Source organism: Ascaphus truei, chromosome 4 (genome assembly GCF_040206685.1).
Source record: "Ascaphus truei isolate aAscTru1 chromosome 4, aAscTru1.hap1, whole genome shotgun sequence".
NCBI classification, from domain to species: domain Eukaryota; kingdom Metazoa; phylum Chordata; class Amphibia; order Anura; family Ascaphidae; genus Ascaphus; species Ascaphus truei.
The window spans coordinates 11,974,221-11,987,593 of record NC_134486.1 but is presented as its reverse complement, the minus strand read 5'-3'; the positions used below and the strand labels follow the sequence as shown (position 1 = coordinate 11,987,593).

General features: G+C 43.5%; 1 protein-coding gene across 1 annotated transcript in view; it reads left to right on the top strand.

Moving 5' to 3' along the window:
• Nucleotides 1-12,930, top strand: part of ADGRF3 (adhesion G protein-coupled receptor F3) — a 32,578-nt gene extending 19,648 nt beyond the window's left edge. The window contains exons 8-12 of the mRNA XM_075594889.1: nt 472-663; nt 6,946-8,340; nt 9,378-9,419; nt 11,921-12,009; nt 12,858-12,930. Of these exons, the coding sequence (XP_075451004.1) occupies nt 472-663; nt 6,946-8,340; nt 9,378-9,419; nt 11,921-12,009; nt 12,858-12,930 (1,791 nt within the window). The remainder of the gene's footprint in view (nt 1-471; nt 664-6,945; nt 8,341-9,377; nt 9,420-11,920; nt 12,010-12,857) is intronic.
• The last annotated feature ends 443 nt before the right edge of the window (nt 12,931-13,373 follow it).

The window sequence follows — 13,373 nt, the reverse complement described above, 5'->3', positions numbered from 1 at the left end:
TGTGATGGGAGAGGTCCTCTGACTCTGTTCCTCGGACTCTGCTCCTCTGACTTTGTTCCTCCGACTCTGCTCCTCTGACTCTGCTCCTCTGACTTTGCTCCTCCGACTCTGCTCCTCTGACTCTGCTCCTCTGACTTTGCTCCTCCGACTCTGCTCCTCTGACTCTGCTCTTCTGACTCTGCTCCTCTGACTCTGCTCCTCGGACTCTGCTCCTCTGACTCTGCTCCTCTGACTCTGCTCCTCTGACTCTGCTCCTCTGACTCTGCTCCTCTGACTCTGCTCCTCGGACTCTGCTCCTCTGACTCTGCTCCTCGGACTCTGCTCCTCGGACTCTGCTCCTCGGACTCTGCTCCTCGGACTCTGCTCCTCTGACTCTGCTCCTCGGACTCTGCTCCTCGGACTCTGCTCCTCTGCTCTTTGGATGAATGGGTTCCAGTTAGCTTTCCTTCCCCTCTGTTTTTCTTCTGTCAGTGGCTCCGGGCTGGGCTGGGAATACCGGAGATCGAGATCCCCTGGATGGTAGAGAGGTTAAGAAACCATACCCTGGCAGGAGAGAAGTACATCAATGACTCCGGGGACATTGTTACCGTGGTGGAGACACTAAAGACCATCTCTCTCACAGCCATGGACAACGACATACAAGTCAACTCCAGCACCATGGCAGTAAGTATACCTGTCATTGGTCGACAAACTCAGCTAATTAGAGGACCTTTGAAATGACGTGACTTGGAAAAGGTAGTGCTGTGCTTAAATGTGCGATCCCGCATAGAAAGCCAAGAAACAACATCTTGTAAACAATTTGATTGGATTCCTTATACTAATCTAACCATGCCAAAGGCAAAGATGTGGCTTCTTTTGTTCCTTTGGAAGATGAATTACAAATTGCATTTCTTATGGTAGATCTGAATGGGGAAGTGTTTGTCAATCAAGTGTTTTCTTTACCCTTATAGGCCTGGTGGGCTTTAAGTGACCCAATAAAGATAAGGGGTGGGGGAGACAGAGAGGGCAGCTCTGCCTGTGCAAACTCTTGATGAACACACTGTGATATCAGACAAAAGGGAGCAGTCAGGAAATCAAAGTCCTCCCAAGTCTCAGCTCACCATGTGTACAAAGCAACTTTAAAGGATTAGAAGTGTCATTAGAGATTAGATCTAACCCTGTCACTGGCATTAGTACTCTTTGGTCCTGGAAGAGATTGACCCTGTAAATTCAGAATACTATATAACCTGGTTAAAAAGAGGGCAGAGTTCTTCTACCCAATGTACACAATGTTTCTGCTGTAACATTAAAATTGCAATTCTTTGGTTTTTATTTATTTTTTGTTTTTTTTAAGAATGAATGCACGTTGTCCCGTACACAAGTAATCTTTAGATTTGTAAATAAGTAAAAGTAGTGGTACTATTTATTACCTCTCAATGCCATCACACGTCAACTTATGTAGAGGGCCACAGTTTTGACCATCAAATACCCCAAAGGTCCCCCATACCAGCGTCACAAACCAAAACTCGGAGCGTATCCCTATCGCTGCCGGAGGCGATGGCGCATAGAGAGGCCACGACGTGTTTTAGGTTAATATTCTGGAGCCATCATCCATTTTTATTTCTTTGCAAATGGTGAAATCAGATGTAGCCCGTTTAACTTTTCCCATAGCCGTAGCTTGCCGGGGACACCCACCGTGAGTAACTGTGACGCCTGATTAAAATGCTGGGGCTGCGACCTCCCCCAGAGCTGTGAGAAAATGCTTTTTCCCGAGGCTCCGGAGACGGTGCGTCCGGCTACATATATCCATATGGTGACATATATGTGTTGCTACGGATGATTGGAGTAAATGCTCCTTAGCAGAGTCTGTTTCGGGCATTAAAAAATAATAATTAGCCCCTGAACTATTGTAAACGTTTTAAAGCGCTAAGCTGTGGTCCTGGAGGAAAATATATGTTTGTTTCTGGTAACTTGAGTTTGGATCAGTACAGATATTCCTCACTGAACTTTCACAAACACAAACGTTTCTTCTTCCAATGTCAAACCTATAAATATCATGTATTTGTTTCCGGGAATCCCAGATGCAGCAGGGGTTATTGCTCCAGACTGGAGCGTTGTAGTGAGATATTCTGCCTTATCACTGCCATTGAAGCCTATGGGAACTCTGTGATATTCTGCGTTATCAGTAGTTAAAATAAAGCTGGCTACCTCTGTATCACTGCGTGCAAAGCCACCTGTCAATCAACTGTTGCATGCTCTATAGCAGGGGCGGCCAACTCTAGTCCTCAAGGGCCACCAAGAGGTCAGGTTCTAAAGATATCCCGGGTTCAGCACAGGTGGCTCAATCAGTGGCTAAAGCCCGGATAACCCTAATACTTGTCCTGGTGGTGGCCCATGTGGACTGCAGTTGGCCACGTCTGCTCTAGAGTATGGGTTCCCAAGCCTTTGCAAAGGGACCATGGCACCACCGCACTGCCTACCAACATTTATCTAATATTTGGGGGGAACCACAAAGATCTCAAGACAAAAAGACAGTATATTATTCCCAGTTTCTCACTGTGTAGTGTACAAGGTCACCGTCAAATATGAATGTAATGGTAACTGTCTCAGATTACCGCTTCTCATCCCGACCCGGCTCTGGTTCCAGCTCATGTGTGTGTGCAGTTAATTGTTGTTTTTTCCCGCACCATAAATCTAATATGGTAAGTACACTGAGGGCTGTTCTATTCTGCGTGTGCTTGCTACGCCGTGCGCGCGCGCGGCAGTTTTAGTTGGCTGAGGTTAGTCAGCCTTCCTATAATAGGGCCGCGCACGCACATGGCAGTGAGCGTGGAACCGGCCGACAGGGGGGAAGATGGAGAAAATAAAGAATTTGCGCCGCTACCGCCGCTGAAATGTATGTACAGTATATGTGTATATATGTACGTATGTATGTACGTATGTATGTATGTATGTATGTATGTATGTTGTGTGTGTATGTACAATGTTAATAAACAATTTATTAAAGTATTTATTTCTTTATTTCAAAACATATTTAACACACACACATACACACACACACACACACACACACACATACACACATACACACATACACACACACACACACACACACACACACACATACACACATACACACACACACACACACATATACATACTCATACACACATACACACACATACACACATATACACACATATACATACTCATACATACAGGTAGTAAGGACGCGGGTCCAAGTAACTGTGCTCAGTAAGATTGAGACATATTTGTAATCCATATAACAAGGCACATATATCATAGTGTAGAAGGAGGCAAAAATAAAGCTAAAGGAGATATTGGACCGAGTGTTTTGAGTAACTGTGACCATTCATTGACTCATAACTGTCCATATAGTGGAGACAAATATAAGCTTAAGCGTAAAACAGTCTCATGCAGTACCCCACAGAACAGAAATCTCTCACTGTAAGGCCTGGGACCCGCTGCGCTCGTTGGCGCGGGCGGCAATGTAGCGAGTTCCCCACCAGCAGGGGAATCCTCGCGAGCCGGTCCCGGTCCCCCCTGGCGGCACAGCTGACTACACGCTGTGGCGCGTCAGCCGCTAGGAGACACAAGAGAATGGTGTTTCCTAGCTTCGACGCGTCACGTGGTGTGGCTGTGAGCCAATGGGGAGGGGAGGCTGCGGGAGGAGGAGAGGCTTCGGGGAGCGGGGAGGAGTGTGGAGTGAAAGCAGCGTGAGTGCCTGTCTGTGTGTGTGTCTGAGTGCGTGCGTGCGTGCCTGTCTGTGTGTGTGTGTATGTGTGTGCCTGAGTGCGTGCGTGCCTGTCTCTGTCTGTGTGTGTGTATGTGTGTGTATGTGTGTGTATGAGTGCGTGAGTGCCTGTGTGTGTGTGTGTGTGTGTGTGTGTGTGTGTGTGTGTGTGTGTGTGTGTGTGTGTGTGTGTGTGTGTGTGTGTGTGTGTGTGTGTGTGTGTGTGTGTGTGTGTGTGTGTGTGTGTGTATGTATGAGTGCCTGCGTGTGTGTGTTTTTTTTACTTACCTGCAGCCCGTGGAGGGAGGGGGGGAAGAGTAGCGGGTCCCTCCACTCAAGCCACGCCCCCCCTCCCTGTCAATCCTCCCACTCCCGCCCACCTCCCGCTCCGGCCCCCCACGTCATGGCCACGCCCAATCTCGTCATGGCCGCACACACCCCCCGACCCGTTTGGCCACGCCCCCCCGCTACTACTGAAGTTTCCTGTAGACCGCAGATCGCGGTACAGCGAGTTGCACGCGCCGCCGGCAAGCAAGCCAGCCGTGCGGACGCGTGCAACGGGACCTTAGCCTTACACTGTTTCTGGTCAACAACTCCCCATAAATGGTAAGGGGAGAAACAATACTCACAAATAGCTGCTTCCTTGTGGTGCGTGCATCACGCTATGTTGTCTTTGCAGAAAAAAATCCTAGGATTGGAGCGGAGCACAGCAAGAGAAGGTGAGGGACCAGCGAGGTGTGGGTTAAAAAATTATTTATTAAAGAACATGGTATTGGGGGACAAAAACAAACACTCTGACGCGTTTCAATTTGACGCGAACACATGAGAATCAATATCATTGGACAGGCTCTCTTCCAATAGGATCTCTAAGTTTGGTAGGTGCGTCTCGTGTGGTAGAGGAGTGACGCGCAGAGGAGCTGTTCGTGAGACCGTGAGGTCTGCGCGTCACTCCTCTACCATACGAGACGCACCTACCAAACTTAGAGATCCTATTGGAAGAGACAGTAAAAACAAAAAACAAAACTGTGCGCTACTACCTAACTACCTATAAAGTTTAAATGTATAAATATATACAGTGCAGTGACTATACCATCAATTTAGTGATAAAAAATTTATAAAAAATTAAACCACAACTCCCACAGTGAGATAATTATACATTAAATAATAAGTGCCACATAACCGTGTTGGGGATAATGGCGTCTGCAGCTGTAAACGCAGGGGTGGCTCAGCACCCCACACACACTAAGAGAATGGAAACAAAAGAAAACAGCGCACAACGCCAAATAGTGAAGCAAATTCAACAATATATTATAGAATTAAAAAGGGGGTAATATATCTGCGTACATGCGTATTTCATCCTGTGTGCTGTTTTGGACACTTGTGAGAGACTTTGTAAGACTGTTCAAACTTCCCTATTGAATCCACCACTGCTGTGTAGACAGTGACATCATTACACAGCGTCCCGCGACCGAGCGGCACCGTGGCACGCTGAGGGCACCCCAGCAAGCTGCGTTTTAACCTCTGTGCAGAGGATACACCTGCCGAGGTACAGGAGCAGCTTCATATCGGCCAGGAAGCAGGAGCGATTTCACCGAGCCCCAGTACCAGCTGCTGAACCTGGCTGCATGAAGGGAAATCCCCTTGGGAGTGAAAAGACTGACGTCCTGCCCCAGAATCAACTGAGCTGCAGCAGCAGAGGGAAGCAAGCACCCGATTCTACAGTTAACAGCTGCCGAGTGGTAAACAGTGTGATACACACTACATGCCTTTTACCAACTTTTTTCATGTACGCAGATATATTACCCCCTTTTTAATTCTATAATATATTGTTGAATTTGCTTCACTATTTGGCGTTGTGCGCTGTTTTCTTTTGTTTCCATTCTATTGGAAGAGAGCCTGTCCAATGATATTGATTCTCATGTGTTCGCGCCAAATTGACGCGGCGCCACTACTGTTTGGGGCGGGGAGCCGTCTATAAGACTGTGGAGGGGAGAAGACGCGAATCACCTCTTTGATAAAGGGCGTTTTGCCTGAAACGCGTCAGAGTGTTTGTTTTTGTCCTCCGATACCATGTTCTTTAATAAATAATTTTTTAACCCACACCTCGCTGGTCCCTCACCTTCTCTTGCTGTGCTCCGCTACAATCCTAGGATTTTCTTCTACTCATACATACACATACATACAGTACCTCGCTCACTCATAGCATACTCACAAAAAGCGTGTGGCATGTGCATGCGCGTTCGCACAGGCACACACGCACACACGGCACTATAGAACGGCCCTTACGTGCCATTGTCTGTGCTCTTTGTGGTCCTTGGAGCTTTGTTTGCCTTTATTTGAAAGCCTCATTGGACAGGTGTGAATGAGCTGCTGCAAGTCAAACTGTGGCACTTTTAAGATTGTGGAACTTTTCCCCACTGTACCGTCCATACTCAGTAAGTTAGCATCTACATCACTGAAGAAACTTCTTCAATCTTGAGAGTTTATGCACAAGACAACTTTGTATGACTAATATGTTGGTCCATTAAACGTTATCCCAGCCCACAAAGTACCGTATACAGTATTTATAACATTTGTTTTGTACTTTTATTTTCTGTTTATAGCGCTAATTTTATTCCCAGCTTACCTGTGTCTCTTTGTTTTGGTAATAACACTATGTATTTATGTAACTCAATTTGGTTTAAATTAATATTTGACTGTGATTTTGCCTATTACACACAGGGGGGAAATCGTGAAAAATATACAGGGTACCTTGATTATTTAAAGCTTTCTGGTTGCTTTTTTAGAATGTAGTTTTTCTCTGAAGGTTATCTTTATGGGTTTAACCAAATATGAATAATATTGATGCAATAGACGTTATGTAGTATTAGGGTAATACCACCTTGGGTTTTTATTAATATACATATTCTTTGTTTGTGGGATTTTAAAGCATTCCCTGTTTCCTTTTGGTGAACGGTGAATATCCAAACATTTACATTAATATGTCATGTACGTTAATTCCCACCTGTTTGCATATTTGTTGTTGATCTCTTCTATGACCAGAGTCTCAAGGTTAGGTTTGGAAATCGTGACTCCAGGGGCCCCGATTGCCCTGAAACATGTGTCGAATTAACACACTCATTTCCGCATTATACATTTAGTGGGAAATATTACAAAACTAAGCCAAGAATATAATGCTGGATCACTTTTTAACTATTTTTCTTTGTGTACAGGATTTCGTTGCTGTGTCCAGTCAGATTCTGGACATTGATTCAAAGTCATTGTGGTCGGAAGCCCGGGCTGTAAATCCCACCATTGGATCCACCCTCATGCAGTCTATTGAAAACGTAACTAGGCTCCTAGAGCCGGGTGGGAAGAGTTTTAACTTAACTGAGCCAAACGTGGAGCTGGATGTTATTGTACTGAGCAACTCTACAGTGATGGACTACAACAAAACATTTAACACCACCCCCAGGGCTGAAGTATACATGCAGAGTGCAATGCTACAGAAGCTTGTTGAGTTGGGCAATGTCACGGTGACAAGTATGGTGATTAAGAAGCTGGCTAGCATCCTTCCTATTAATTTAGGGGAAGATCTTGAGGGGGCTGACTACACCATTAAAAGTCTTATCCTAATCAACACCATTATGTCTAACAATGATAGTGTGCGACAGGCAGGTGTAGATATGATCTTCGGGCACACAGATGAATTAAATGATACTAATAAGGGAACTGCTCAGTGTGTATTCTGGAACTACAGTTTGTTTGAAGGAGTCGGAGGGTGGTCAACAGAGGGATGTCACTCTTTCCCTGAAGGCACCAGCACCATGTGCCGTTGTGAGCACCTGACATCTTTCTCTGTGTTGATGTCCATTTCCAGCCTTCTGGAGGATTTTTCTTTGGATCTTCTCAGCCAATTTGGTGTCATCACGTCCATCATCTGTCTCATTATTTCCATTATAATATACATCTGTGAGTGGAAGTCAATGGTGAAGAACAAGATTTCATTTTTTCGTCACACAGCTATGATCAACATTGCCCTCTCTCTATTGATTGCCGACTTGTGGTTCTTGGCGTCCTCCTTCATGAAGAAGAACCAAACCAGTAAACTGTGCATCGCGGCTGCTTTTTTCAAACACCTCTTTTATCTGGCTATGTTTTTCTGGATGCTCTTTCAAGGGCTTTTACTTTTCCACCAACTGGTCTTTGTCTTTCATCAGCTAAGCAAAAGATCAGTTGTACCTATCATGGTAACTATCGGATACCTATGTCCTCTTGCGATTGCAGTTTTAACTCTAGCTATTTTTTATCCACGGAGAACGTACATTGAGGATGGGGTTTGTTTTCTCAATGGAGAAAATGGAGTCATACATGCCTTCTCTGCACCAGTACTGGTGATTGTCATGGTGAACATGTTGATATTGGTGGTGGTAGTTCTGAAATTGCTGAGACCTTCTCTCTCAGAAGGACCAGAAGGAGAAGAAAAAAAGGCCTTGATGGCTATCTTGAAAGCCCTCCTCATTCTAACGCCAGTCTTCGGCTTGACATGGATGCTTGGGATTGCAACGTTGATCAGAACAGTTCCCAAGTTTTTTCATTATGTCTTTAACCTTCTGAATTCTTTCCAGGTAAGTTACCTTGCAAAGGGGGACAAGATACATTTATAACACACTCGTAGTCTCTGTTACAGAGGGGGCTAATAGTAGATAATCTGTTTTCTAAGTATCATATTGCACTCATTTTATTTGATTACAAGATGTAGTCATAAAGTGTGTATCACTGGTTCTCCAACATCTCCTCAGGGGCCACAGGCCACACCAGGTTTTAGGAATAGCCAGTGAATTGTACACAGGGGAGTGCACTTAATGTATAGATGTACAGAAAGTTTAATAATATATGGTCTTACCGCACTTCTTTGTAATTGATAGTGTTCCTTCTCTATCAGCTGGTGCCGGTTTTTGAAGTAAAGCTAGGACTTCCACTCCGCCATTTACATCAGTATCAAGCAAGACGTATTCCTTTTTTTTGCATGAATTTTATTGCAAAAATATGGAAGTACAAACATTTTTTGTGTGTGGGGCGAGAAAGGGGGGGGGGTGACCCCTTCCTCAGGCTATAAACATGGCACCAGAGTGGTTATGTATAGAATTTCTGGCTAATTCTTGGACTATCTACAGTCCAAACAAATTAGCCCCTGGTTGCAACTCTTTTTGTTTGTAAGTCCCTTGAAACAGGTCTCTTCAAGCGCCTGTACCAATGTATATTAATGTTGTCATTTTAATATTTCACACTCTATTGTACTGCAGTGTGGAATATGTTGGCGTGTTAAAAATAACTGATAATTATAAAATAATAACATCAGGACCAGAATGAATGCAGCGCAGTGATGAATTCAGTATAGCGTTGGAACACTCATGTCACCAGAACTTGATTCTGTTGAATGCAGTGACACCTTTTAAGGAACCAGCTTGCAAGGTTTTTACAGGTTAACAGGAACCCCCGGATCAGATGAAGGTTTTGAAAACGTATGTGTGGTTTTATCTGCTATATGCAAAACTATTCTGATGGGGTAAAGCAATTAAATTACTGATAGTTAGCACATGGAGATATATCTGATTGTAATCTTACGTCATCACATTACTGACTGTCTCTCTCTCTTCTTCAGGGGGTTTTCATCTTGGTGTTTGGCTGTCTTATGGACAAAAAGGTGAGGTCTGGGTTCTAGTTGGAATTCTCATTTCCTACCAGTATATTTCTTGGACTAGTGCAGAAACAACAGCATTCTGTTCATTGTTTTACATCGTTACATAGTAGATGAGGTTGAAAAAAGACATGTACTCAATGACATCTTCTGCCTTTGTTAAATGTAATCGGCTGAGATATTCATGATATAAGATATATATATATATTTAATATATACCCCGGTTTAAGGACACTCACTTTAAGTGCACTCGCGAGTAAGGACATATCGCCCAATAGGCGAACGGCAGCTCACACATGCACCTGTCATCACGTCCTGAACAGCAATACCAGCTCCCTACCTGTACCGAAGCTGTGCGCAAGCGGGGAGACAAAAGAGCCTGTTACAAATGCGTTATTTACACCAGTTATGCACGTATATGATGATTGCAGTACAGTACATGCATTGATAAGTGGAAAAAAGGTAGTGCTTCACTTTAAGTACATTTCCGCTTCACATACATGCTCTGGACCCATTGCATACGTTAATGCGGGGTATGCCTGTATATATATATATATATATTTATTTATATATATAATGGTAAACCTAGCCAGCTTACAAATAATGCAAAGCAAGTATAAACCAACCTCACACTGATGATACCCATCAAGGTTGAAACATGTCTGTGAGTGGATTGACTTGCTTTGCTAGTCCCATGCTGTGCTTAAAAGCTGTGTGAATGGGCTCCATGTGTATGGATATTCCAGGTAAAAGGGTGAGACATTGTGTGCTCATTTGCATGTCATTTCCCAGAATCCCTTGCTGTATTGGGAGCACTGTATGCGAGGTGATAATGGTTGAAAGGCAGGGGTGCAGACCTGTCTAAGACATGTAAATGTGCTCACAAGTGATATTATATATATATATACGGTGGTTGACAAATCACCCAAAAATCTACTCGTCACCTAGTCCTGCTCCCAATCCCGCCCTGCTTGGTGTCGGCCATGAGGAGGTCGCCACGGGGTCAAATCCAGTCGCCACGGGCCTGTATTTTAATGGATTTGTCGACTATATATATATATATATATATATATATATATAGTTCCATTCATCCAGGGGAAGGCAAACAAAAAAGCTAAAGTGAAACATTTGTCAACTAGTCTCATAAGGGGGAGAATAAATTCCTTCCTGGCTCCAGTAATGGCAATCAGATTTCTCCCCCTTTAAACTTCCCTCACTGTATAGAACTTTTTTCCTTTGCTGCTTGTGAAATCTTCTTTCGTCCAATCACAAGGGATGACTTTGAAATTTGTACTGTCCTTATGATCAAAGGTGTCCTTAAAAGTTCCTTGTATTGATCCTGGATATATTTGTAAACAGTAATCTATCCCATCTTACCCAACTCTTTTCTAATGCAACCCAATGTCATGTAGATGGCATTTCTTCATGCCAGACCTTCCATCTCCTTTATTCATTTGGTGGCTCTTCTCCGCACATTTCCCAGTTCCAGAATGCCTTTTATGGAGTGGTTCCAAAAATGGTACTCCATATTCAAGGTGTGGTCTTACTAATGCGTTATACAGAGGCAAACGTATACGGTCTTCCCTTCCATATGCTGCACTTACCCCTTCACCTGCGGTCTCTGTGCGTCTCCTAACATACCACAGACATGTAAGTAGAGATGGGCGAATTTGAATCCGCCTTGAATCGGGCAGTTCCTTTGGCCCACAGATTTACGTAGTTCAGTCTCAAAAAAGGTCAAATACGCTATTTTCTTTTTTCTATCACTGCCAATCCGAGCAGCAGATTACAAACCCATGGTGGGATTGTTAAAAATCCGCACTCAGGTTAAATCCAAGGAGAGAGAGCCATTTGCATACCCCCCAGGGTACCTCAAGTGTGCTCCTTTATCAGCACAGGAATCTCTCACTAATGTAGTTGGAGGGAGGTTTGAGGGGATACATAAACTGGAGATACTAATAAGTTGCATCTCTCCACTCTCTAAAATAAATCCATGCTGAGTATTACTTATAATTTTGTGATCTAAAATGTATTCTTGAATATTATCCTGTGCTAAACCTTCAAGTAGCTTCCCCACTATAGATGTCAGGCTTACAGGTCTTTAATTCCCTGGTTGTGATCTACAGTAGCTACATGTTCTAATATAGGCACCATGTCTGCTTTACGCCAATCTTCTGGTACTGGGTGAGCATTTGGAAATTGGGTCCTTAAATAATAAATATGGCTTTGATTGAACCTTAAGAGCCTTTAGGCTATGGCCCCAGTGTTAGCTGCTGTGCGCACGGCAGGAACAAGATCCCCCCCCCCCCCTGTATGGTGCCAGGCCAAGTAGCTGCCTGCGCACGCATGGAGAGATCGCTATGCGCGACCAAATTTTGTAAAGACAAGATTTGTGTCTTTACTAGTGGTGACGGAGCGCTGGCCACATCACGGCGGCGGTTCAGCCAATGAGGGCGAACCAGGCGCGTGATATCATGGCCACGCCCCCGCATTGCGATCTCCTGCAGCTCAACCACAGAGCACAGATCGCGGCTTTCACACGTGCACGAGCCGCCAGGCGCATGTGCAGCAGCGGACAGTGGGGCCGTAGCCTTAGGTGCATGCATCAGTGCCAGATCTGTGCGTTATTTACCTTAAATTGTTTCAAGCTGCCTTTGCATGTCTTCCTGTGTAAACCAAATGTTAGTTATTGTTAAGGTTGTGGCTTCCTCCAGTTGTAATATTGGCTCCTCCTTGGTACCGTATATACAGAGACAAACCCTTTAATATCTCTACCTTCTCACCATCATTAACAATTTCCGTGCCCATCTCACACTGAAAGGCTCCTTCTGTATAAGCTATGTTCTAATCTTTTTTTGCTGTTAACATAATGCAGTAAGTTTGTTTTAGGATTAATCTTACCTTCCAGTGCAATTCTTTTTTTCATTTGACATTTTTGCTAATCTGACCTTTTGCAGCTTTTGTTACACTCTGAAATGATTCCTCTGTTCTTTCTGACTTTTAACAATCTAAATGTTCATTTAGCCACATTGGTCTGGATTTGGTTCTTTTACATTTATTACCCGAGGGTATATACACCGATGTGTGGCCTCCTTCAACAATGATTTAAAGATTGCTCATTTATCTTCTGTATATTTTTCTGGCAATAACTTCATCCAAATGTATTCCTTATAAAATCATCCTTAGTTAACTAAAATCTGTCTTTCTAAAATTAAGAGTCTTTGTTGATCCCATTTAATACTGTTTATTAATAGTCTATGTGATAAATGAGAGCGTTATGATCACTATTTCCATAATGTTCCCCCACTACAATATTTATTACTTCAACATTCAGTTCTATTACTACCGTATGTCCAGTAATGCCTCTTTCCTATTTTGTTTCTCAATAATTTGGGTTATGTAATAATCTTTTAGCACACCCAAAACCCCACCTGTTTCTTTTAGCTGCACTGCTAATCTCACCACTCCGGATGATGTGTGGATAATAGAAGTACCCATGGATAAAAACATGAGCTAGTTTTGCTGCCTTTTACATTTGCGAAAGTAGTTTGAATTCCTCAATCTCACAAATACTTGGTGCTTTATAGCAGATACGACACCCAACAACATTTATTTTGTACTTTTACATCCACTGTAACTTTCAATTCATTTTTCCCAATCCCTTCGTAAACACCTTCCCTCATTATAGGATTTGTTTAAAATATAAACTTACTCCACCACCACTTTTCTATCCATCCTCCCCCAAAAAGAGCATAACCTTCTAAATTAACTGACTAGTCATGAGCTTCAATCCATAATCTTTCGGTAATGCCTCTCATATCCTATTGCCCTTTTCTGGATATTATTTGAAGCTCTATCATTTTATCTTCCAGGCTCCCGGCATTAACCAGCCTGCACTTAAGGTTGTTGCTAGTCTGTGCTATTGTCCTAGATGTTTTACTCTTTGTTATTTTTACTGCT